This window comes from Plectropomus leopardus, chromosome 14 (assembly GCF_008729295.1).
Source record: "Plectropomus leopardus isolate mb chromosome 14, YSFRI_Pleo_2.0, whole genome shotgun sequence".
In the NCBI taxonomy this organism is placed as follows: domain Eukaryota; kingdom Metazoa; phylum Chordata; class Actinopteri; order Perciformes; family Serranidae; genus Plectropomus; species Plectropomus leopardus.
In genome coordinates this window covers 25,510,959-25,537,550 of record NC_056476.1, presented here as the reverse complement: position 1 = coordinate 25,537,550, position 26,592 = coordinate 25,510,959, and the positions used below count along the sequence as shown (strand labels likewise).

General features: G+C 40.6%; 2 protein-coding genes across 2 annotated transcripts; both read left to right on the top strand.

Moving 5' to 3' along the window:
• Positions 1–11,724: 11,724 nt before the first annotated feature.
• On the top strand, positions 11,725–12,498 carry olig4 (oligodendrocyte transcription factor 4). The gene has a single exon (XM_042500171.1). The coding sequence runs from the start codon at positions 11,725–11,727 to the stop codon at positions 12,496–12,498; it is 774 nt and encodes a 257-aa protein (XP_042356105.1).
• A 4,218-nt stretch (positions 12,499–16,716) lies between these two features.
• Positions 16,717–26,277, top strand: bsdc1 (BSD domain containing 1). Its single transcript, XM_042501138.1, has 11 exons — positions 16,717–16,897; positions 17,505–17,559; positions 18,595–18,711; positions 18,879–19,046; positions 19,349–19,403; positions 20,564–20,679; positions 20,881–20,949; positions 21,560–21,644; positions 22,172–22,663; positions 22,837–22,940; positions 24,717–26,277. The coding sequence occupies exons 1-11, from the start codon at positions 16,887–16,889 to the stop codon at positions 24,744–24,746; spliced, it is 1,302 nt and encodes a 433-aa protein (XP_042357072.1). The 5' UTR covers positions 16,717–16,886; the 3' UTR covers positions 24,747–26,277.
• Positions 26,278–26,592: the final 315 nt, after the last annotated feature.

Genomic DNA, 26,592 nt, shown 5'->3' with positions numbered 1-26,592 from the left:
TATGATAATTGCACTAGCAGCTATATAACTGCATAGCTGTGTTGAAATGAGTCACAAAGTGCTTTACAGAGCACCAGCATCCAAACAACAGTATAATTACAATGTGTGCAATAATAAATAAAAGAGTACAGGCAGCACTAATATTACAAACCGCTAATGCAATACAGAATATTAAATGAAATAAACAAAAGGGTTTTTTTAAACTTGTTTAAATGTAGACTTATTTTGTATTAATAATACCCATATGGCCATATGTACATTGAAAGAGTTAACTACTCCTTCTACTGTATTTGTTGCTTCTGTTCATGGTTATAGATACTTGTCTCAATTTAAATATATTATATATTTTTTTTTGCAACCTGTCGCTTTTGTTTCCGGTGGCTTTTAGGGCCAATTTTTTATTTTTTTTTTACCAAGACATTGTTGTGTTTCCAGTAGGGATTGTGCCCCCAAACCAGATATTTTAGGCCAAAAAAATCATGCTTTCTTAACCATAACCAAGTTTTTTTGTTCTTAACCCTAACCACACGTTATCCACAGCATTACTGAAATGTAACACTTCCACATATCCTCCACATTATAACATACAAATGTACATAGTAAGCAGAACGTATATGGCAACACTATTACTGGTGATTGTGTTGCCACAGTGGCCATTAAGAGATCAGTTTCTAATGTGATTCCTAAGGTGCAACTATGAAAAAATGTATTTCAAGATCAAGTTATCTTTCAAAGTTACCACCTTTTTACGGCAAGGTTCCCTCTTGTTTCCCTGAACAGTCAGAATCAGAATCAGAAATACTTTATTGATTCTGGGGATTATTGGTTGACAGTGTTTCCTTGCTGAGCTGCAGTGGAGGAGCAGCAACACAAAGAGCAAATATTGCACTAAAACCAGCATCATTCTGAGGATATGCATTTAATTAAACAAAGTCTGACTGCTACAGTCGCATAGTAGCTTTGGCTGAATTCTAAAATGCATTTCCAGAACAAGGACTGTTGATTTTTTCCTCAATCTCTCAGCAAGCATCCAAAGGGAGAACCATTACAACAACCAATAACTATTTTAATGTAAATACAAGCACATGAGGATTATTTTCAGACGGATTTGAAAAAATGTCAACTTATCCTTTAAATTGGATTTCCATTGGCTTCCATATATTTCATTTCAAAATGACTCTTATTTTAAAATCCCTGTTGGATAAAGCCTGTTCTTTCTTATATCTTTAAAAAATATGCAAATAAGACTAACATAGGATCAGTAAAGGTGATATCTGAACCAGAATATATAACATTTTTACTCAATGACATCAGTGTCCCATGATAGAGACAGGTCAAGAACGTTGTCCCCCCTCTTCCCTCCACTAGTTAAACAACAGGAGGTCTATAAACCTCAGGGTCACGGCCTGCTTATTGTCAGCAAAGCAACGCGGCCACTCTGAGTTTATGCTTCATATTATGACCATCACTGTGTGTGTGTGTGTGTGTGTGTGTGTGTGTTTTCCCTTCATCCACGGCTCCTATGGGACAGTCACAGATCTGCAGTGGGTGCTGTCCATGTTTCAGCCATGTTGGACACTGGATGATAATGTGCCACAGGAGCAGATCTCTTCATCAGTATTCAGATCCAGACATATGTGAATTAAGGTTTAATGTGCATACATAATCGCCCACCTGAGCCCCTCGTGTGTGTTTGTGTGTGTGTGTAAGTGTGTGTGAGTGGGTGGGTGTTGGTGCCATGAAAGAAAGGTAGAGGCAGGGGGGTAAAGGGAGCGAAAGAGCAAGAAAGGAACAGAAAGATGATGAGATGAGAAACACTGAAGGTAGAATTTTGAATGGATGATCTTGCATTCAGATTTAACCCTTTAAAACCTAAGCAAATTGTTTTGAGCTATTTCAAAAACATGGGGAGAAGGCAATGAGCAACGTAACAATACATGGCCTAAAAAAATGTTAGAAATTAGTTAAAAAGAAATTACCAGAAAATAAGCGAAAAAAGAAAGTAAAAAACAAAAACACATAAGAAAACAACCTGAAAAAAGTGGAAAAAAATTATATATATAAAATATAAATATAAATATAAATATAAATATATTTTTCGCAAACACAATTTTAACTATATAACTATAATGATTACAAATATGTTCTAATAGATATTTTCCCTAGTTTTTGATATTTTTCTAATGCACCCACCCCCCAAAAAAACCCCTAAATTTCAGTTCATTTTCTTTCTCATCTTGTACATATTTCCTGCAGTTTGTGGGACATTTTTCTTGCCAAGTTGGTCAGTTTTTCCCCATGTTTTTGAAATAAATCAAACCAATATGCTCAGGTTTCAAAGGTTTAAACAGCTTGTGAGAGGCACATGAATGCAGCACAAGAAAACTGATATTAAACCAGGAGCTACAGGGTTAAACAGCCATCCACAAAAAGCCAGACACAAAAATGAACATTACAGCACTGAAGCTCCACATACTCTACTTTGACAGTTTTGTAATGTCCAGACAAGGCGTGTGCCCATTGAGCTAAATTGCAGTTATTCATTTCACTGCATCAAGCTAAGAGCCAAAGAAGTCAATTGTGTGTCACTAACAAGTCTGATGCCTTCAAAAGACCATTACTTAAAAAACAGACACGCTCGATTCAATGGCCCTGCAGCGGCTGTATAGAACCTAAACACATGTGGGTGCACACACACTCTCACCGACCATTGATCGGCTCGTCAATCACGGTCCAATGAGGATAGCCAGTGGCCACCAACACTCAGTTTATTGTGCGCAGTGACCTCAGGGTCAGCGGTAAGTAGCCGAGGACTGAGCCCAGCACAAAAGGACGGCATCATGTACTATCCACATACAGTGGCGTAGCCGCCGGCACCCTTATGAATAGACACATGGCAGGCCTATCCACAGATGGGACGGAGACGAGGAAGGGAGGTGGGGGCTGTGTGTGTGCGTGCATGTGTTGCCGTGGTGAAGGAGCACATGTGGAGGTAACAGACTGAAACAATGGTGCTGATGAAAGGCAGGAGTCGTGCCTGGGTTTCGGGGAGGGAGATTATTGGGCGAGCAGGTCCTGTTTTATCAGGATGGATAACACAGAGATGGGGGGGGGCACAGAGTGGCAGAAGTCTGCAGACCGCCGACACAAAGCCACCCCCATGCACCAGTGAGCAGCCAACTGTTCCAAAGTGTGACCAACACAATGCTGAACAGATACTTTGTGTGAGTGTGTTGTGTATAAGTGTGTGTATAGGCTTGTGGGCTTGTGTGTGTGATTTTTTGATTTATTAGGATTTGCAAAGTAACTGTTTTAATCCTTTAATCTGACACGACTATACAAACACTTATCCTTGTGTATGCATAATTACCTTTGTATTTAAAGAAATATATCTTTATATAATTGTAATATTCATTTATTAAACAAGCTAGATAGCAGCAGTTTAAAGGGACATATCACCTAAATGACCCCCCCCCCTTTTTCTTACTGTGACATTCAGCATTCAGTGTGTACTATTCTTTACCTTAGAATGAGCCATTTATATCTTTATAGAGAGCGGGTCCTTGTCCAGGGAGACTGCCATGTTAATCGCAATGTTTCTACAGAAGCCCAGAATGGACAAACCAGGCACTGGCTCTAGACAGTGTAATTCGCATTTTCATGTTGGCTACCGTAGTAAGCGGCCCCTTAGTGAAGACTGTCAGATAACACTAATGTCTTTTTGCAGCAATCACGACCCGGTTACTCAAGATGACCCACAGACCTTGTTATGAGCAGTTTCATGTAGGAACTATTTTCTTGCTACAGAACTACAACCACAAACTGTGTCACTGTGCAGGAGGAGGCATGTATCATGGCTGTGATTCAGTGCAGCCTTGTGCTGAAGATAATCACAGCCATGATTACACACAGTACAACAGCCCGACCTCGAGTGTGATATTGTTTCTTTTTACAACAGCTCCACAAGCACAATTTTTTTTGTTAACAGTAATAAGTGACAATAGACTATGATTTTTTTTGGTTTATATATGATTTTTTTTTTTTTACTTCCTCTTCTTTGACTGGAACTGAACTGGCACTCATGGAATTACTCTCGACCAATCAAATTACTTTGTTGTCCCTTTAGTCAGATTCCCAGGAAGCTCACACTGTTGCATTTTTTTATGTAAACAGCTCAGTTTGTTAAAGACAAAGGGTTAAAAACATGCACGTACACACTTACTTGGAAAAACTATTACAATAGAGAGGAATAGAAGAAACTAAAAGTCATAAAGTCAGTCAATCTGATTAATGTATTGTAATGTCCATTTTACAGCAATATCATAAATAATGTAAGCTAACATTTGCCACAATAAGCTGCTGGTCAAACCAAATCTAATAAGGCTGTCACAGTAAAACTCCTCAGTGTACTGAACTGAGTGGTAGGGTGCATTTTATTGGGAAGCTTTTTTGTTTCTCAGGAGAAGAATGTATTATTTCTTCTTTCAGAAGTCACACAGTCTGACTTTAAGATGTGAATCTTTCTCATTTAGTAGTGACACTCTTCAGGAGGACACCATCTTTTGGGTCCCAGCAACCTGAAGGCCAACATCTGGACTTCGGCCCTAGGCCTCCTTATGACGGTCTGCTCGGCAACCGGTTCTGCTCTTTCCCCTATCACTCTCTCCCCCCTCTTGCCTTACTTTCCTCCCTCGGTGTCCCCCTGGGGTAATTGTGGGGTAATTTATGAAGTTGTATCAGCATGGAGCAGGTCGGTGTATGGGGCAGCCTGCTGACCGAGCCCCATTCAGCTCCAGAGGAGCAGTCCCGGACTCCTTTTATCCTACCCATAATCAGCATCTCTCCGTGGGCCTGTATCACCCCCCTCGCCCCGCAGCCCTCCACAGCATGCGACCCTTCGTGGCCGCTTAAAGATGAAGGGGAAAGTTATTGGACTCTTTAGTGACTCATAAACATCCTAGGGGATTTTCATAGCGCCTTTGTGTCTTATTGTTGCGTCCGAGATAATGCAATTGTTTCAGGCAGTGTAAATGAATAAATCACCGAGCGGTTTGTCCCGGCGCTGAGAGATAACAAAAGGGCAGCACTCGGCATTCTCAGAAACACTTGTCGGCCCCGTTCAGACACTTTGTGGAACAATTTTATATCTCTCTCTGCAGACATTGGTACTCAGAGGGAGACGTTTAGATCCACAGATGAAGCAAAGCTATTCCACGTATCTGATCACTTCTGCTATGATCTCGATCGCAAAGCCTCGATATCCAACATTGAGAAAGATGGCGGTAAACAAAGGCTGCTGGGGTCTGCTCCCGACCACATGCCCAGATTAAACCCCTGTGTGTGTGTCCGTGTGTGTGTGTGTACAGAAGATCTGGCCGCTGATCCTGTTAAACAATGACCAGCAGAGAGAGAAGGAAGCCTTATGGTACATAGCGCAGGTTTGCTCTTCAGCTTAGTGCTTTATTGAGCCCATGATAGGCCCTAATCTAGCTTGATCCTCTGTCACTACAAGCATATGCCTGTGATAATGCCCTCATTTTCTGGTCACCTGAACACTTTCATTGGAGTGAGAGGCAGCAGAGAGGGGGTCTCTAAAGCCTAAAAAAAAAAAAAGAAGCTCTCGAATTGGAGGGAGGGTCCTGAAAGGTGGCACCAAGAGAAGAAAGTCAAACACTCTGATGTGGGGGTTAAAAATTGGTGGATTATGTGGAAACATGGAGGGTGGCTACGCTTTCATTTGTAAAGTACAAAGCTGGGAGATCCTTGTGTCTCTCTGTGTGGCCCGTTGGCTCAGTAAACACATGAATGAGAATAAGAATGAGCAGGAGAATGGGATTTATCTGCCTCATGCATATAGTAATAGAGTAACTGATTACACTCCTTTTACTCAGCTAACAATGATCCATATATGCAGTGGCGTCATTAGGCCTGGGCATCCGAGGCTTCAGCCCCGAATGTTTTATAAAAAGGCCCCAGATCTAGTTTCTGGCTGGGTCTGTGGGTTTGAAAGGCACATTTTCTTTTAAAAATGACTAAAACTTTTAAAAGAAAAAGAAAAAAATCACCCAAAACTTTTAGAAGAAAAAAAATCCCCTCAAAATTATAAAAAAAATAAAAGTTATCACCAAAGCCTGTTACAGAAAAAAGAATGCCAAAAGAAGAAAAATCTGACCCCCCCCCCCACACACACACACACTCAAATAAATAAAGAACAGTTCCTAATAATTATAAAAATGCCCTGTATCTAATAATCTGTCATTCCATCCATAATTATTTTCTTGAATCAATTTAATTAGATTCTGACACTTTTATCAAAAACACATACTACTTTTTCCAACTCTAATCAATACATTATTAATGATATTATTTGTTAAGTATTGTGTTTCTACCCAGTACTAATTAATAACAACAACTACTAACAACAACTAATTACTAGCAACTTGGCCTACTAATATTTTTAACATCACAATTCATAAATAAAGTTTTGAAATGTTTTTCAGGGTTAATAAGGCACCAGAGTGCATAAAAATGATTAAATCAGAGTTGCTCATTAAAAATGAGGATCCCCCTGAACCCCCCTCCCCACCTGGGCTAAGCCCCCAACCACCTCAGATCCTAGACACACTACTGCATATATGTGTTCTTAGTAATACAAGTACACAACTGCTCTGAGCTGCGTCTCATTGATGGTCTATATCCCGATGAGTGACTCTCTCACTAATATAACTTCATGTACAGTTAATGAGCAGATTTGGCACATTCTCCCCCAATTTATAGATAATTTATTAAGACCATTAAAGAAACATTATTGATCGTTTTCTTCTCCTCGGAGTGTGGAGAGCTCGATGAAAGCCGTGGCACAGAACCAGCCATTAAAAGCTCCGAAAGACTGGAAAAGAATGAAATCTGGCGCGTTGTGTCCGACAGAGTTAATTAGGACCTGACCCAATTAGCGGAGGAGAGTCCAGCAGCCATGTTGGCTCCGGGCCTAACGATGGGAAAATCCATATGCTCCAAATAAATGGCCTATGTTGGCTCTCAAGGTTCCCCAATTATAATATCACTGAATGTTGGCTGAGCCGAAGCACCCTGCAGGGCCCCCTGATGGAGCTGCAGTGGGGGGTCCTGAGGACCCTCTTGATTCCCTCTCCTAACTTTCTGTGGGTCCTTGAGTGTCTGAGAAGGATTTTTAACTTTGAGAGCACACAGAGTGAGATGCAGACCAGTGTCAGCTTCAATGCAAGACCAGCAAAATTACACACAAGCATCTGCTTTCCTTATGTTTTTGAAGTCGTGCATGGGGCCTGTGCACAATGCACCACACAGCTGAACAAACTTGGTCCACATAAAGAAATAAGAGGCCTGACTTCATACAACTTGAAAACTGTACTTATGAAGACGTCAATGCGGGAAAGGATATAAGGAAAAACATAGAGAGCGATGAATAAGATGCAAAAAAAAGCGATCGATCCATCTGCAGCACCTTCCATGGAAATGAATCATCCAGTCTCTTCTTTGAAATGTCTGGAAATGATAAGATGTGTTTGTTGAAGACAGTTTGGATTCAAGGAATTGGTCTTGAAGCCTTTTTTGGTCTTAAAGCCTTTTGGTCTTAAAACTTCACTATGTTGATTCTTAAGTTGAAATGCGCAGTTACCTATGATATTTCATTTCACTGCAAAAACCTAACCAAGGTGGCAGCTGGCTGAGGGGAGATCTCCACGGAGTTGAAAGTTTATGTTAAATGAGCACAGCTAATAGTAACCTACCTTCTGTTGGCTATATTGTTTGTTATGTCCAGTAAATGCCACAACTTAAAATTGTATTTTTCTGTTTAAAAAGTACAAATATAGAAAGGTTGCAAGTATTAGTCCGTCTTTTGTCTGGTTACGTCTCCAGTCTAGCGCACAGCTGATAGATAGCCTATGTGGTTTGTTTACATGTCTTAACAGAAGTTCATATTTAGCAGATACAGTGCAGAGAGCGACATTTGCTTGCTGTTAGGACACAGAGAAAAATTCATATGAAGCATTTCCTGTCATTTTTTAAAAAAGTGTGTCCAGTTGTGCACTTGCCTCACAGCAATGGCAGAGGAGATGCAGAGCAAGGACACTGTCAGGAATATGTTTTTGGCATGGACAAATTGGCTTACCATGACCATGTAGAGGTATTCCAAAGTATTTGGAGCATATTGATAAATTTGAGTGATCTGATGAAATATGTTGCAAAAATACATTTTCAGAGGATACAGTTAACTGTTGTGGAACATATCTTGAAAGCAACCCTCCAAACGCTGACATTAAGTGATTAAAAGCATTTGAGAATAGCTACTATTTACTGAAAAAAAGTTGGCTGAAAGCATACTGACTTTATCTCATATTGAACATGTGTACTTTTTCTTTTCTGTTAAAGAATGGCATATCGATGCTGTTGTTTTGGATACATAAACGACTGGACGACAGCCTCAGACACCATCCTAAAAGAGGTGGGATGGCCCAAAACCTTTGGCGAAAAAAGCATGGCATTGTTTATAATATGTTTTTTATTGAGGATTTTTATTTCACATATTTCACCTGTGCATTCGAAAATGATTTTTATGGATTTTAAGACTGTGCATGTCTTAGGAAATAAAATAAAGAAAGTGGACAAAGAGGTAATATCTAAATAAACTAATAAACAGGTAGAGTTAAAGTATTTCTAATGATGTTTTTTAGTGTATCAAACCACCAGTTCGAAAAATACAAGTCGGTGGTGACTTTAAATTGACTCCAAAGTTTCTAGAACAATCAAGAAGCTGCACAAAGACGCCCACGGCTGGTGGACGTCTGCTGCCGTTGAGTAAATATAAACCCGGGTGTCCTGCTGTGCACTAAGAAGACAAAAGCAAACAGTTATTTCGACAAGCCGACAGATGATGGAAACACAGGATGCCTTTAAAATGTTTCTTCCACTCAAACTCAATGAAACCTTTTATAATAGCTGTGCGATTATCATGCTCCAGGCAAGAATCGATGCTGCGGCCAAGATGGAATGTTTTTCCTCAAATCTCTTTTTGCTGCTACCGTGGATGATGTAACACACGAGTGTTTTCATATTTTCAAGCTGCCGACCCTCCAGCGCCGCCTCACTGGAGGCTTGGCTTGCCAGAAAGGCGGCAGGAAATTCCTGAGCCGAGCGCTGAAATGCAGCCTCTGAACACCACAGAGAGAGCTGCTGAAAAGTCGGCTTGATCCGGCCACAAGATTAGATCAACAGATACACGCCGGACATTTAGCCAGGCAGGAACTTAGACTTCAGGAGTGGAAACTTCTCTTCTAGAGTTTGTCTTGATAGTGGTCGTTTCTTAAGAGAAAGCAAGTGTGGAAAAAAAAACTGAGAAAGTGCCAGCAGCTTTACGGTTGAATTAGGGAAAGACAATGCCGTGCCCACTCTTTAGTATCTTTTTAACTACCTCCTCCCCATCTGAAGGACCCCCTTCCAGTGATAGTGATGTGATTTCACAGACTGTTTGGGGAGCCAAGTCAAATTTATCTGACCTCTTTTGTCTCCAGCTCCTGGTTGAATTGTACCTAGTCTGCCATTAACGCTGCTCTTTACATGTTTGAGCACCTCATATGGTGCTTCATACCTTTCCCCGGAGTGTCTCATGGATACCATATGTAAATAAGGCCCTGCAGGCGTCATATATCTGGTGTTATGGAAGAGGGCAATAAAGATGTGGTCGGTTTCACTATTCAGCAGGTCTGTGGTTCACTCTCACTTTCTCTTCACATTGAGGATCTGTATATTGTGAGTGAAGCCCTGTATTAATGCAGAGCTTTTGCTGTCTCCATATTAATAACCGGCATTGTTTATCTGTTGCATTGTTGGTATTTATCTTTATTGTTAGGGTCCTTGTTTGTTCCATTTACTTTCTGTAGTAACTTAAATTGCCTGTTTTTTTTCCCCAAAATCCAAGGGCGTAGGTTTCGTTTCAATATCAGAGGAGGCAAATATGAATTGGGGTGCTTGAGGGGCCGCCATCAGAAAATTTTGAGTGTCAAACACTTAATATCTTGCATTTTGCTGATTATTTATGCACCAAAATTGAGTTTGGGGGACATGCACATGTTCTAACATTGAGGGCGATGTGTCCCCCCGTGTTCCTCACGATGGGCGTTTAAATTAGCCATTGCATCATCTTGTCACATGATGATCGAATAGAGACTTTACACTAGACAGCATGCACATAAATATTGCCCAACAGTCATCTTAACATGCGGTATCTGTATATGCAGGCTGTTCTCATAAACTGTTGGCGGGATGGACGGGTCACAAAAAGCTGGGCTTTCCTTTGGAGATGTGTGCTCAGTACCGTGTGAATTTTGAGTGAACTTTAAGTCATTTTAATAACGTTCACCCTCCCCATGTTTTTTTACCCAACCCTAATCAAAGTAACTTTAATTTCCTAAACTTAACCTCTGTAACTTTACATGAATAATGTAACTTCAGTTACTGATGTAGTGTCATTCATTTTTGTAGGATGTCATGGGAACTGCTATATGAGGAAACGCTGGTATATGAGAGAAATTCCAAAGAAAATAGCTCATGTTTCAGAGCTTAGTTGTGTTTTATAGTTCATATAATTTTGAAACAAAACAAAACAAAACACAACAAGAAATAACAAGAAACAACTATAAGAAATGACAAGAAACAACATCAAAACAAAAACAAGAAGCAAGAAACAACAACAAAAACAAAACAACAACAACAAAAAAACATCAGAAAAACAAAACAATAACAACAAAAACAGAAAACCACGATGGGGGTGGTTTGTCTTTTCAAGGGCAAAGGTAGCAAATGGCACAGCTTTTAATATAACCTGAGTTCTTCTTTGATCAAAGTCATATTTAAATGTGGCAGTCTGAACCACTCACAAGGACTCATTTCCCAGCTCTCTACCGCCCCCCCACCCCTCTTGCCCAAATGCATCAAAACTTCCTGCACTGTCTATATTTATGCCTCTGGTGTAAATGCTGAAGTGCTTTCAGATCCTGGTTAAACCAGTTAAAGCACCTTATAACTTTTACTTAAAAAGTGCGTTATAAATTAACATTATTAGGAGTATATTAGGATAATTACATTAACTTGTCTGCATCAATGCAATTTGAAGAAATGCTCACAAAACTGAACTTTTTGTCAGTTTTATTTTCCCACATGCTCTGTACAACGTACACTGTTACGAATGGAAGTTTTGTCATAGTCCCAGTTAACTCGTGGCTGTACAGCTTAACACAACATCTGAACATACCCCTGTGTTGGTTAATGTGTATGGAGGTACATCAGGGTTCGGTGAGTTAAATGTGGTTGTGGGGAGGTGAAGTGGGGGCTGCAGGAGGGAGGTGTAAAGGGGGGTGAAAGTGTGTCCCGTCTGCAATTGGCTGTGGCTCTAAGTGTCTCATTATGCAGCTTTATTGTTCCTTTGTTATGCCGTCGGTATAAATACACCCCAGCAGGCCCACAGGGTGACAGTTTAGACAGACTCACTCCTGTGGACAGACTGATCGTCAGACTGAGCAGCTCAAACTCTGAGTGAAGTGACACTGTGGTGATACTGCAGGGAACTGGAACAGCTTCAAAGCAGAGAAGCAGGAAACATCTGTAGAATTTAAACTCCCAGCATTGAGGGTAGTATTTTTGGACACTTTTTTCCCCCAATTTGTGCTCCACTTTAATTCAGCAGAGATGGACTCTGACTCTGGCTCCATTTGCAGCCGTTCCTCATCCCCAGACCTGGTGGTGGATGACTCTGCTGGGAGCTTCTTCTCCAACAAGATGTTCCAGACATACTGCCAAGAAAACAGAGCAGACAGCGAGGCCGGCCAGGCCAGGGTGGAGCGCTGCAGCGGGGGCGGTAAGACCAAAAACAGGTCTGAGCTCAGCAAGGATGAGGTGCAAGATCTGAGACTGAAAGTGAACAGCCGGGAGAGGAAAAGGATGCACGATCTGAACCAGGCCATGGACGGACTAAGAGAGGTCATGCCCTACGCTCACGGGCCTTCAGTCCGCAAACTGTCAAAAATCTCCACGCTGCTGTTAGCTCGCAACTACATCCTTATGTTGTCCAGCTCTTTGGAGGAGATGAAGAAACTGGTGGGAGATGTGTATGGAGGCAGTGCTGCTCAGAGTCGCACCGCTGCTCACCCTGCTATCACCCCTGCTGCACCAACAGCCCACCTCCCTCTGCACCCTTTGGCCCAGTCTCTGCACTCTCTTGTGGCCAGCACGCCCTCAGCTCTCCAGCATCACTCGCCTTCTCCTGCTGCAGCCCCGGCCCCGCACTCCCCTCCGTCCGCCAGCTTCCTGGGATTTCACACTCCAGTCCAGGGCCTTCTGAAGGACCCCCTCCACCTGGCCGGCTCCTACAGGCACTTCCCCGGCATGCCCTGTCCCTGCTCACTTTGCCAACCTCTGCCCACCACTACCTCCACATTACATAGCCTGTCGATGAGCAAGTGAGCCGGACTCTCTTAAAAAACTGATGAACTGCTAAAATGATGGCTGATGCCAGAGCTTGTACATACTGTTTATATCTCCTGCCATGCAAACTGCTGCTACTTTTTATAGGTTTTTTGCATTGTTTATACAGAAATATTCTAAATACACGCAGGATTTTAGCAAATACTGTAATTTATCTGATATCTGTGGTGATGAAATGTTGTCAGAAATGGAACTGTTGTGTCCAATTTGGGCAGGATTTATATTTTCCTAAATTAAAATTTTGTTATAATAAGAACTTTTGTTTGCCCTCTTCTTTCCATGAGTGCGATCTTTCAAATAATACTACACTGGTAAAAGACACAGTTTGTTTTAACTTAAAAAAAAGTATGTGTCAGGGCTGCCTTTATTTTTTATTTTTATAAAGTTGACTGTATTTGTGAAGATAACGTAAAGATAAATTACTTCCACTTATCTTCTCAAATTCAATCAACTTACAATTTCAAGGAATTCTGGATGCTAACTTTTTAAAATTAAAACAGGTTCTTGTTACAGTGTAGAACTTTAGGATTATATGGTTCTATCTGACATTTTGGTCATTTGGAGTAATTTTTATATTCCTATTCTGTAAAAACTTATTAACGTTATGTGAACTTTTACATGCATTTTTGGACTTTTGATTTAGAAAACAAAAAGGTTACCATAGTTATTGTTATTGTTTGGAATGGAAAACTTTGAAGCTAACTATCTCAAAACCTCTCAGAATGCAGATAGAAACTATTTTTTAGGAACAAACAATGTGTGCCAGCTTCTTTTCTTTAAGACTTTCAGACACATCCTGACAAATACGCAGCAGCTGTATCACAACAAAACAGCCGCACCTTCTTTAACCACACAGAAGGAGTTTTATTGGTGCTTCACATGGACAGGCGAGCAGTGTAAAAATGGATATTTAAAAAAGGCTGTCATTGGTTGCTAACCAGCTCTGGACAGCCTAACCTCTAAAGAGCTAAAGAGGGACAGAAGGACGAGACAATACGCCAGCACAGCGACTGAATGTGGTGTTCTTGAGCCAGGGGAACCATCCATCTTCACCTCAACAGGGAGCAGGAGATGAAAGGACGACACAGGCGCCAGGAAGGCGCGTCACTTTTGTCTGACGCAGGCGAGGGACATAGCTATGTCCTTAGCTCTAGGCCGACGATTTGTCTCCGTCGCATAAGAACATGGATATGGGGACACAAGGCATCCGACACAAAGGGCATATTTAAGGCAGGGGACATAATGCGGTCAGTTCAAAAAAAAAAAAAAAAGTTTAAAAGAACAGGATTTCGTCTTTAAATATTTCCAGGTTCACATTTTGTTGTATTTATGTAAGAACAAAAAAAATCAAGTGATTCATAACAATGATTAATCCACAAAAACACAAACATAACTATTAAACACACTGATTGCCATGAAGATGATTTAGTCAAACAACCCCGACAATAGCTGGCCTTCACTTAGCAACAAATCAAGCGTGTAAAATACATGCTTATCCTCCCACGGCTGACAGATGAGTTGGAGATCAGGGGAGAAATGAAGAGATGTAACTCATTCTCACCCACCTCCCTCCTCCTCCTCCTCCTCCTGAGAGCCGCTGAAAAGGTTTGAACAATAGCCATGCGTGGGCCACAATGGCCGGGGGAGTCCGAGCTCTCGTGCCTGAGACACAGACCCCCTCCATTCAATCTACATTTCATCATGGTAACAAGCGCTGTCGGGCCAAAAGGCCTGACACCCTCGCTTGCCACAAAGGCGGTTAGCTCTAATATATGAGGCTATTGACAGTGAAAAGAGCCCCTGTCAGTACTTGGGGATTGTCAGCTGTGGGATGTCTCAGTGGGGGGAGGCAGCTGCCAGCCAAACCAAGCGTTGGAGCTTCTGTCGTGGGGACCGGCGCTGCAGCGTCACCTGGTCCCCGGTCCCTTGACACAGAGACCCCTGGTCCTCCCACAAGGCCGCCCCCCCTTTACTCGGGCACAGGTGGGAATGGGAAGCAGAACACATTGTGGAGATTAGAAGGGATCGGCCTCCCTTTGCTCGAGGTAGATAATTAGAGACACTGACTTGTGCAAAGCTGGTGTTTCCTGATCAGCACCAGATGGTGTTAACCCACGGTGTGGCATCAGCAGTCTGGAGCATGTGTGTGTGTGATGTGTGTGGTGTGTGTGGTGTGTAATGGATATGCTTCTTAAATCATACAATATGGACAGGTCCTCTGTGAGCCATTATGGTCAGCCGCTGCTGTCATCATGGTGCTCTTTAGCATACGCTAACCAGCAGTGGCAGCTCTGCTTTAAGTCATAATGTTGTGCACAATTACCTCTGAAAATTAAACACACTGATACAGAAAAGGGTAGGTTTAGCATGGAGTATTCAGATCCTTTATTTAAGCAGAAGTAGCAATAATACAGTGTAAAAAATACAAAGTTAACAGTCCTGATTTCAAAATACCATGTTTGTTAAAGTACAGAGGCATTATTAGCAAAATGTGCTCAGAGTAACTAAAGTATGAGAATATTTATTTTGCAAAAATGGTTCTTCAAAAAATATAGAGATTTCACATGTATATATCACAGGATTATCAACTCTCATTCATTAATGTGAGGCTAGCATTTTCGTTGTGTTTGGTTTGGGTTGAGGTTTCAAAAGACACCAGCATCAAAGACACAAAAGTCTAACAAGGATGCAGCGATGATGCGACACATTAACCCTTTTGTGCTTGAAATGTCATGCAAACACTAGACATGTAGACAGATGGATAAGTTAACTGCTTCAGATACTGATCAATAGAGGAGGATTTGTCCCAACTTGGCTCAGCACAACCTGCATTGACAGAGTTAATTAGGGGACTGAAAGACCCAATTAAGGAGATTCAGGGGCTGGACAGGGGAGACATATTGAGGGACATACGCACACATTGTGCAGCGTCTGGATGAGGGGGAGCTTCAATTAAGGGAGAACACACTTCCAGAGGCTTGTTGCCTGTTCTTTTTCATTTTGTGCTCAGTAAAGCCTACAGGCCCCTTTTCACCCAGAATACTGATGAGGGGAAAGCACAGCTGTTGGGGGTCAACGCGCATATGCAATATGGTGTGCACATACGCTCACATGGACGTCCACAGATGCACCCAGAGCAGGAGATTGATGAGGGGATTCAGGTTGGAATTGCTAAACACTGATTAGCTACATAATGGCTCAAGAAGGAGAGGTTTGGTCTGGATTCATTTATTTGGTTTCATATGCAGCTTATTGATTAAATGAGTTTTAATCAAAAGAAAACAACTTACATATGCTTCAATCGTTAGCCTCCCCAATGGAAGCATCGTCTTGCAGTTTGTCTTGCTTTAAGTTTCATGCACTTTGATGCAGCTGTGTGATGGTAACTTCAGATGCATTTACTGAACTTTTGATCAGATCTGGTTCTTTTCACACAACTTGCACATAGAAAACACAATTTGCAGAGCATTTAACACGTGTGCCTACAGTAACCCTTTAAAATCTGGGCACATTGGCTTAATTTCTTTCAAAAACATGGGAAGAATACAATGCACTACCCAGAAATTAGCAAGGAATTAGTTAAAAGCACAAGAAAATTGCCTGAAGATTAGCACAGGAAACAAAACAAAACAAATCATGTTACTCTCTCTTACACTGCTTCCTATGGCAGTTTGGCCTGAATAATCCAGTATTTGTATTTGATATTTCATAGTTTCAATTTGGGTAAATGGAAACATGTTGTCCATCTCAGTAAACAGTCTATGGTTTAATCATAGATGACAAGTAATGATTGACATGATTGATATATACATTAAAGATTCCCTGGCTTTGACATTGGTTAATTTTATTCAAGTGTGCTGGACTCTTGCAAATACCATTAGAGGCAATGAGAGGAAGCAGAGGAACATTATTATTTTTTTCACATATCTGTCTTGTATACTGGTGTCAGGATATATTAAATTTCACCAAATATAATACTAAATTTAACAACTGCAGTTACATGCAAAGATTACCTCTTGTTTCTAACAACACATCAAAGGACCACAGAACGACTGAGATGTTTTTCATTCTTTTATAAAGTCCATGTAGCCCGCAGTGCTTCCTAGACTTACGTTTCCTTTGCCACAGTCTTTAGCGTTGCTGTCAAAATTGGTCCTCTGCGGCCACCATAACTAGCGCAAAACCTTTGAAACATTTCCTTATTACAAACTGTAGATTACGAGAAAATAACTGTCTCTCTGCATGTGTGAATACTAGGATTTTTTTCTCTACAGGAGGGCAGTCAGTTTGCATCATGCGTGCGTTTTTTCAGAGCCATGCAGCCAGGGTTAGAGTTCAGTAAATACTGATGATGTCATCGTCTGAAGATGGCTGAAGGGTGAGAGTGAACTCGCAAATTACTTTTTGTTTTAAAATATTGTACAGGGGAGACCGCCGACATCGTATACATATTGCGTTCCTTAACGTGTTGTGTGTGTGATGGGATTTGGCGTGGTTACTTTGTTTAAACGCTGCACTCTGCAGCTCACGGAATCAGTTCAGGAAGTGCATTTGTTTACCAAAACACAGCCTGGCTAGCGTTAGCATAGCCTGGTTAGCTAGGTGCAACGTCAGAGCCTTTTAAACCACACACTTAGAACAAATAGACTGTGTTTGTCCTTAATTGTACAGCTTGTGTTGATATTCAGCCCTACAAATCGCTCTCGTGGCTCATTTCGATGAATTAGCTGGCGTGGCACTGATAACTGCCGTTAGCTAACTCGGTTAGCTTGCTAGGTTGTGTGTGAGTTAGCTCGAGATATTTTGAGTCAGCAGCTGACACGTCAATAAGTCTGAAGTCTCGCCAGATACAAGCCATTTAGAGCATTTGATAAATGTACCGGGACACCGTTGTACACTTGTATTTGCGTATATTTTCTCCTACTGTATTCTCTTTCTGTTGGTTTTGAAAAGTAGCTAATATGTAGATGTCTGTGTGTTTACAGAGAAGGCTGGTGGGGAGGCTGGCTTCAGCAGAGCTTCCAGGCCGTCAAGGATAAGGTAATACAAACAAAAAAGTCCTCTACATTAACGAAAGTATTACAGCTACAGTTACTTCTTTATTTTTTAATAGCTGCTCAACATTTACAGTGTTTGGAGTGATGTTGCTTTGAGGAATATTTCATTAACTACATCCACTACTCTCCTCTTATTGTTTCGATTTCATTAAGTGTTTCTGTAGATTCATCAAACTGTTAGATTGTAGTGAACAACATACAATATCTACATGGTTGACATGAAAGCTCAGAGTCAAAATACACAAACACCTAGGCACTATCATTAAAGTGAGTAAAATGCAGATAAAGTAGCAGATGTCCACACAAAGACAAAGACTGTTTTCCCAAATAGTGTGAACTCCTCAGGTATGATTTGAGAACCTTTACCTCTGTCAGTGAAAACTGGTTGCACAACATTGTTAAGATAAAAAGCGAGATGTAATTGTCTCAGGGAATCCTAGCTGTCTATTTTCATGAGCTGATGATCCAGCAAGTTAAAGGTATTCGATTCTCAGAACGTTGAAATTTGAGCTTCGATATTCCAGGAAGAAACCTCAGAGCAAGTAGAAGCTGAAGCTGATTTATTCACAGTACCAGTTGGTTGCTCAGAAAACATTACAGTTGTTGTCATACTGTACAAAAGCATAGAGAAATAATAAGTGTGCAAGAAAAAAAATGCATTATGCTGCAATATATAACACAATATACACATATTAATATAAAAATATAAGACAAAGATATGTTGTATAAGGAAATATAAGAAATGTGTACAAATATGTGCATCATACTACTAGTTTGCAAAATTATATTGCAAGAGTAGAATAGTAAGAATTAAACATCAGTTCTGGTCTGTCTTTTGGACTGTGGATTTACTTTGTCATTGACCCTCACTACAGTCGTATTGTGACTCAAAGCCCAGAAGTAAATCAGATCTCATTAATAACATTTTTTGGCATTAACTCTGAACTGAACTTCCTAATTGGGATGATAAAGTCAAATCTGAATGTGCATGTTTATTATTTGACTCTCTTCTTTGCAGTCATCTGAGGCCTTAGAATTCATAAAGCGAGACCTGACAGAGTTCTCCACTGTGGTGCAACATGACACAACCTGCTCAATTGTGGCCACAGCCACTGCTGTCAGAAACAAGCTTGCGGTAAGTTGCAGCCTTCACTGAAGTCATTGCTTTTTTTCTTTCAAAATATCTCCTGACAGTCTGGTCATATGCAGGTAGAATGTTTTAGTAAAACCACATCATACACATAAATGGGGTATTGGCTGCCTTATACCAAATCTAAACCCATCTATTAATGTGCTGTCCAGGTGGAAGGTTCCTCTGAGACCACAGAAAAGGTGAAGAAGAGCCTGTCTAGTTTCTTAGGTGTGATAACAGACACGCTTGCTCCACCTCCTGATAAAACCATCGACTGTGATGTAATCACATTGGTGGCGACGCCAGCAGGAACCACAGAGGTGTACGACAGTTCTAAGGTAGGCCTACAGTGCATGCACTTTTAGCTGAACGATGGATGTGAAGTAAGCTGTTAATACGACAGGAGTTTCTAAATTATAGAACAGCAGCGCTAAGCATGATTTTGCTCAGGGGTTCTTGTAAATAAACAAGCGGCAAATATACATTTCTGGTTAATCTCCTTGAAAATATTGAACAAAGTGTCTATTCAGCACAGATGTAGTTTCCTAATGTTTTGTCATGAGAGGCTCTAGGACTGTGAAAGTGAACACATGATTTGCTTGTGTGAACAACCACAGCTAAGCATTTGTTTGTCCTGCAGGCACGTCTCTACAGTTTGCAAGCTGACCCTGCGACATACTGCAATGAGCCTGATGGTAAGACAGTAGTGAATAAGTGCAAGGCCTCCACCAGAATGTTTGACTGGTATTATGTGCATTGTGTCCGAAATAGGGCTGTACTGAATGTATTTTTTTTTAACATTTAAAGCTGCTATTGATATTAGTGAATTAATAAATGTCATATTTCATGGTGTTATGACCCTAAAAAAATCTCAAACAAAATCATCAAATTGACTAGAGTGATTTACTGGATTAAATGAGTAAGCCTTCTTTTAATAAACTTTACTTGATGAGTACATGTAATTTATGGTGTTGTTAGATTGCTGTAGGACCGCCCTGTTAATAAAGGTGTTTGCTTAAGCAAACCGTTTTTTTTAACCGCAGTGAAAATGTTTCTGAAAGGTTAATGCCAACAACTATTGGCTGAAACAGAAGATTTAATAGATAAAAAAATGTGGATTTTGGAGATTATTACATCTATATTTTTAAATAAATTTTGACTTTTGGACTTTAAACAACGTTCTGGAGTTATTGGAAATGTTTGGATTGCACAAGTGGGAAACAATCCTACGCAGCTATCACTGGAATTTATCTCTCAATTAGTATGATATAGATAATACTGTAGCCTAATTTACCTGCAGCTGTATAGACATACCAGGTTAAACAGAATGAATGCAAAAAGTCTGCACAGCATTCAAATGTTGATTTAGAATTTGAATGTCAGCATCATAAATTAAGCTTCAAACTATTCAGTACAGCTTTAGGTTAAAGAAAGATATTCTTCAATTTGACACATTTCTTAATGTGCATAGTAGTTGTTTATAATGTATATACTATCCTTGTTACTAAGAGTACTTACTATCTATACTGCACATCTGTTTTTGTACTTTGTTTTGCTGCTGTGACACATACATTTTCTGTGTCTGATTGTAACTGTTAAATTATCTGCTTTTTAAAGCTGTCTTTCCAACTCTAAATCATTTTTCACCATTCTTGAAATGTTGCCAGGATTTGAATGTAAATATTTGTCAGTTCTGATTTATTAGTTTGCTGGATTTGTGTGGTGAACTACTTTTAAGCTAAAATGTAATAATTGTAAAATGGCTGGGATAATGCATGCTTTCATGATATTTGCAGATATCCCCCTTTTTGGTATCTTTCAAGTGTATTTTAATGAGGAGTTGTTTTTTTTCCAGGTCCCCCAGAGCAGTTTGACAACTGGCTGTCCAGCTTCAGTTTGGAAGACAAAAAAGGAGAAATCTCAGAGCTTTTGGTCAACAGTCCCTCTATACGAGCCCTTTACACCAAAATGGTATGTACTGATGCTTTTGTCAGCATTAATGTTAACAGAGCACAGCCTCCAGTTTTGTTTTGAACTCATACATTACATTCATATGACAGAAGCTTTTATCCAAAGTGACCTACAATCATTATTTTCAAAAAGAACAAGATGCCATCAGGAATTGAAAGTGCAGTAAACAAGATAGGAGTACTTTTGTTTTCTAATTCCCAGGTGCCAGCAGCTGTAGCTCATTCAGAATTCTGGCAGAGGTATTTCTACAGAGTCTTCCAGTTGGATCAGGTAATCAAGCTATTTTATATAGTGTATTTTAAACTGCAGAGTACCCTGAAGATGTGCTTTCCATCATTTTAATTCATTGTCTGTGGTGCCACCTGCTGGCTGAAATATGCTCAAGGTCCATCTGGTCACAGTGTCTGTGGAAAACACTGGTTATATGTGATATAATCTTAGAGGACTTTAAACCATGCTTAACTTTAAGTTATAAAGAGACAGTGTGAACAGATGTGTTTGACAACAATTTTACAGACAGCTCATCTTTTTCAAAATATGTAATATCAGAAAAACAGTAAGCTGATGCAGTCCAGTACAGCAGTCCTTAAATCAGTGCGATCTCCAAAGCTGACAATCATATTCTGCTTTTCTGACATGTTCGAGAATTGATGATTCAACTCGAAGGTTACTTAGGAGGCTGTCTGTGGTTGTGTTGCATTAAACTAAACTGTATCTTCCTATAGCCAACAACGTAAAGATGGTACAAAACTGTAGCTGCCTTTACACATTTAAAGCAAGAAACACAGATGGAACATTAATCCATTACATAATGTAGGAAGCAAATAAATCCGAGAAGGTCTTGCAAAGATAAGAAATTCACTGTGATTGTGTCCTCTAGGAGGAGGCGAGGAGAGTGGCATTGAAGCAGAGGGCAGAACAGACTACGCACACAGAGACCCTGGGCTGGGAGGAAGAAGAGGAGGGTATGCTGTCTTCAGTTTTACATTGATAAACCATAAAACCTGTCTGGAGAGCCTTCAGAGGTTTGTTACAAAATAGCCGGCCACAGAGCTCCGTGGCTGGCCGTGGTATCACTACAAGACAAAAAGACACAAAAGCACTTACAACGTTTGCACACACACAAGCAGACAGACAAAAGATTAGCTCTTTGTGTGATTAGAACAGAGCAGAGGAGCAGAATAGCTTTTAAATCCACTACGTCACGTGTTCGGCTTTGTTGAAATTTTTTTGTTGTTAAGAAGAAGGATAGTTCCCAATTAAAGGTACTGTTGGATACCAGTACGGGAATTCCTGGTACTGGAACCAGTACCTCAAGTAACCTTTAGAGCAATATCTGAAGTGTCGCTTGATACAAGATTGCCTTGCTCTGAGAGAACCAGGCAGGCTTGCAATTCCTTGTGAAGCGATTTTAGTTTATTAACCCTTCCCTTCATCTTAAAATCCTGTCACTTACACTGCTATTCTCTGATGTTCATGCTGTTCCTGTCAGATGACTTCCTTGGTGCCACGTCATCATCTCAACTCAACTTTACAAGCCCGTTGGACAGCAGCTCAACTCAACTGCCCACGACCTCGACAGCTGGCACAGGAACGACTCTGCTGAGCCCCGTCCTGTCTCCCAGTGAGGAGCGCGACAACACGCTCTCAGTAAGCAGCGACAGCGTCAGCCTGCCGACACAGGTGGAAGTGCGGCCAGAGCCCGTTGCCACGGAGCTGGCCAAGAAACTGACAGAAGCTAGCTTGGAAGATGTTTCGGACAAGACACGAGAAGAGCAGAGGCCTGGAAAGAGTGATTTACCTCACGAGACTGAAGTGGAAGCGGTAACCCAGCCTGAGGTCACTGTTGATGCGGCGACAGCGCGGGCTCCTGCCCCCACCTCGAAGCAAGAAACAGCAAAGGAGGAGGGGCCGCAGGACCTGAGAGTGTTTGAACTGAACTCCGACAGCGGGAAGTCTACGCCCTCTAACAATGGCAAGAAAGGTACTGTGACCTGAGGATATTTTTCAGTTGGCAGTGAGATTCTTAAAGTTCCAGTATAAATCTAAACAGGATTAAGTTCAGTGATGTGGTGATGAGTTTTCCACGAAATAGGCTTAGAAGAAGCAGCAGAGTCAAGGTCACAGAAAGTTCCAACTTTGTCTCTCTATCTCAAGGGTCCAGCACCGATGTGAGTGAGGACTGGGAGAAAGACTTCGACCTGGACATGACTGAAGAGGAAGTCCAAATGGCACTCTCTAAAATAGAAGCTTCTGGAGAGGTCAGTGTGGTGACATTTAGCAGAATGTTAACTTATATTTAGGGCTGGAGAAAAGCAAATGAGATATTTATCAGAAACCTCAATATAGATAAGGGTTTATGTTAGCCGGCATATACCGGCTTTTTGCTGGTATCAGATGGAGTTGTCCAGCAGATGAAAATATTAATGGCCAAAATGTCCGGTAGTAATTATTTTAAAAAAATATATAGAAATTCATTAACAGACAAATATCCTATTAACTTTTAGACATGTTTCAAGAAGGCTTAGATATAAACTCATATTATGCAGACCTGATTTTACTACTCCAATTTCGTAAGGATCTATTTCGGCGATTACAAACTTTAATTTTCTTTTAAATGCCTGTGTGTCCCTTTGTCTTATTCTGTGTCCCCTCTCTAAATTTGGAGGTGAATGCAGCACATGTTGAATTCTCCCTGACCAGGCTGATAGATTAGAGGAGCAGCTGCTGTGTGTGAAAGCAAACTTAAACGGTTAAGTTTCATTCTCAATGCGCCTGACGTTCGGCTGCTCCGTCTGTGCCCAGAGTGTGCTCTGTGCTCCGAGAGTGGGGTGCAGTAAATGACCAAACAGTGTATACTCCAATAGCGCACCCTAGAAAATCTACATGAGGCAGCAGATATTTTCATTGTGGTGGGCTGCCACAAATAAACGAAGGCATGGGAAACCCTGTATTTATCTACCAAAGCCGAACAGAGAGCGCCTCTGCCTCTTCAATTTGTGCGCCACATCAATGGCAGTCACCATCCTCCGTAACGTGTGCGATGTAGTCAGGTGACGGCATCACGAATCACGTTTTCCAGGAAGACCTTCAACACACCACGAAAATCCCGTAGATTGGACCGGAGATACATTTTACTTCAACCCTGATGAGCCAGAAGGTGAATAGCGGGCTTGGTGATTTTCGGTGGTGGTAGACGCACCAAATCCTTTTCCCTCCTTTGCCTCTGCCACTAAACCTCTTATCAGTCACTCTGTTCAATAGACAGCTTCTTCCTTTAGTTTATTTTCAAGGTATTGAATTTGAAGTGTTTTACTGCAGTGCTTCCCAATTGGAGGGTCGCGGTCCAAAAGTGTGTCACAGGTCCATTCTGAATGGACCACAAGTGACTCATAAATGTGTCAAATTTGTGAAAAATGCTCTATTTTAAATTACATAGATTTTCTGGCACAAAGCCTTTATTTTGAAGTCTTGCTTCTTTTCATTCTTGTTTTGTGTCTTTGTCTTCGAAGCCATTGTGTTGTTTACATGTTGTGAAACAATTTTGAATATGTAGTAATTTATGTGTGGGCCTTGAACTAATGACTAAAGAGAAATCTGGATCCCGTGACTGGACTGGTTGGGAATCGCTGTTTTATTGTGTCTTGAAGTTATTCTATGTGGCCGGAATTTTGGAATATTATCAGCCATATTGGCCCTGAAAAAAAAAAGTCTAGCGTTAACCCAGATATAGATATTATAGCAGTATTGTATGGTTGATTATTGTTGCTTTCTGAAAATATTTGCACGATCAGGTGTTTGATATATTATCATCAGTACTGTGGATGTAATGACTAAGTGGATAAATAATAGAAAAGCTAGAACAGTCTTGTCACTTTGCTCTGATGCAGCCAGTTGAGATAACACTTACAATATCTAGGCTTATATCAAAATATTGACATTGATGATGATGTTGATATATTGCCCAGCCCTCATTAGAATATTAAAAAATGAAAAACATTTCACTAACCACCTTTTCTTTTTTTTTCATGCACCAGTTGGACGAAGACTGGGAGAACTGGGACTGAGAGCCACTTCAACACGAACTCTGTCCCGCCATTAAAGCTAGTTCTCGGCAGACGAACCATGCTTAATGTGTTTTAACTCTTTGTCCACACTGTCACCATGTCATGATTGTCAGTAGGGGATTTTCCAACGGGTTTGGACCATATTGGTAAACTCGTTGAAAAAGAGCAACGGGAAGACCAAGGCAATAAGAATCACACTGCTCCGTCAGCTGTCAGGTTAGCGCAGATAGACCGCTAGCGAGGGTAATGACTCAGGTCTTGGCTATTTCTTGGAGTAACTTCTGACTTAGAGAGCATACGACACCAGTCGCTACCTTTTAAATTCACTAGGACACGCAGTGACAAGAATGTGAATGGTATCACTGCAGCAGGGGAGGAGCAGTTTCCCCCTTTTTCTTTTTGCCATTAAATCCATCACGTATGTCGTGAGTGCGTTGCAAGTCGGGCAATGACTTTAACTGCAGGCTGCAAAATAGCCATAAACTATAATGCTGCTTGTCACATTTCTAAGATGAAATACTTCTGCAAGAGAATGATGATGATCGATAGATTTAATTCTACCTGTGCCCCTTTCTTTCTCATCTTTATTATGCAAGTGAATCTTCAAAATGAAAACAAAAAAAAAAAACAAAACAAAATGTTGGCCTTCATTCATGGAGCACTTTTCATTTTGGATTCACTCCCAACTCTAGATATATGGCCTTGTAAAACACACAGTAGTGTGATAATGCTATCCAAATGATTTTGTTACGAGTCTGAAACACAACCAGCTAATGTGTCATTGTTAGTTGTCATATATCATGTGATTGATTTAAACAAATGAGCTCGTTGCAGGCTACATTTAACTCTGTCACTTTTAAATGTTTCACCTCTCTGAGTTCGTCTTTGGGTAGAGGGAATTCATTAGTTATGACTCTTTCAGAAAGAGGTTATGATAGTTCAAACGGGTCCCGGTTTCATGATACAGGATTCTTTGGCTTAAAATCAAGGCTAGCATCTCTCGTGTTTACTTGTATAGGACAATATGTCAAATCAGTCAAGTTTAAAGTTTCTCCACCGGCCCATGTTTGGAACAAAATGGCTCAGCAGGCAGCGTGCCAAGTCGACCACGGAGCAACATGAGTGCGCTCAATGCTTGTCTCAATTTCCTTTTTTTCCATCATCTGTAATGTAACCGAAAAAAATAATCCTAGATATGTAATATTTATACTAAAATAAATGCTTAATTATTGTATAATGTGCTTTGGATTGCATGTCTGTGCAATAACATGCAAAACATTGTGCAGATGGTTACTGTTGAGTTGTTTTTTTTTTTTTGGTAAAGACATTGGCTGTTCTTCAGGTTTTTGTGTTCGGACAAGGTGTTGCATGTCTATAATTCTCGGCTGTGTATTCCCTTCAGATTCACACTTTGAACTAATCAAAGCTGTTCTACACACATCTGTTTTCAAAGCTGTCAAGTTCCTTTTTTTTCAAGTACTTCACTATATTTTTCAAATGATCATTGTCATTAAAGGATTCATGGCTAATGGGCTTACAGTGTGGCGTATTATGAAAAAATCCATTGTGGACATTTTGCTACTAAAGACAAAAAAACAGGCAGGCTTGTTCAAACCAGACTGGGCTACAAAAAACTCAGTTAGTAGAGCATTGAGGATCTCCAATACAGTCCAAGCAGTGCACAGGAAGTCAGTACTTCGAGCATAACTATTTGTTTATACCACAAACTAATGTTGCTCGGCAACCATGTTCTCCAGATAAAGTGTAGGAATAACATTTCTACTAAACTATACAAAAAAAGAGTCCGAACTCAATAAAAAAATAAACACTCAAATGAACCTCAAAG

Excerpts from the sequence above, each read along its gene's own strand:
- bsdc1 (XM_042501138.1), top strand. Across the intron at positions 19,047-19,348 it reads AGGTGTACGACAGTTCTAAG|GCACGTCTCTACAGTTTGCA; the intron begins GTAGGCCTACAG and ends TTTGTCCTGCAG. Across the intron at positions 20,950-21,559 it reads GAGTCTTCCAGTTGGATCAG|GAGGAGGCGAGGAGAGTGGC; the intron begins GTAATCAAGCTA and ends TGTGTCCTCTAG.
- olig4 (XM_042500171.1), top strand. The coding sequence starts at position 11,725 with ATGGACTCTGACTCTGGCTCCATTTGCAGCCGTTCCTCATCCCCAGAC.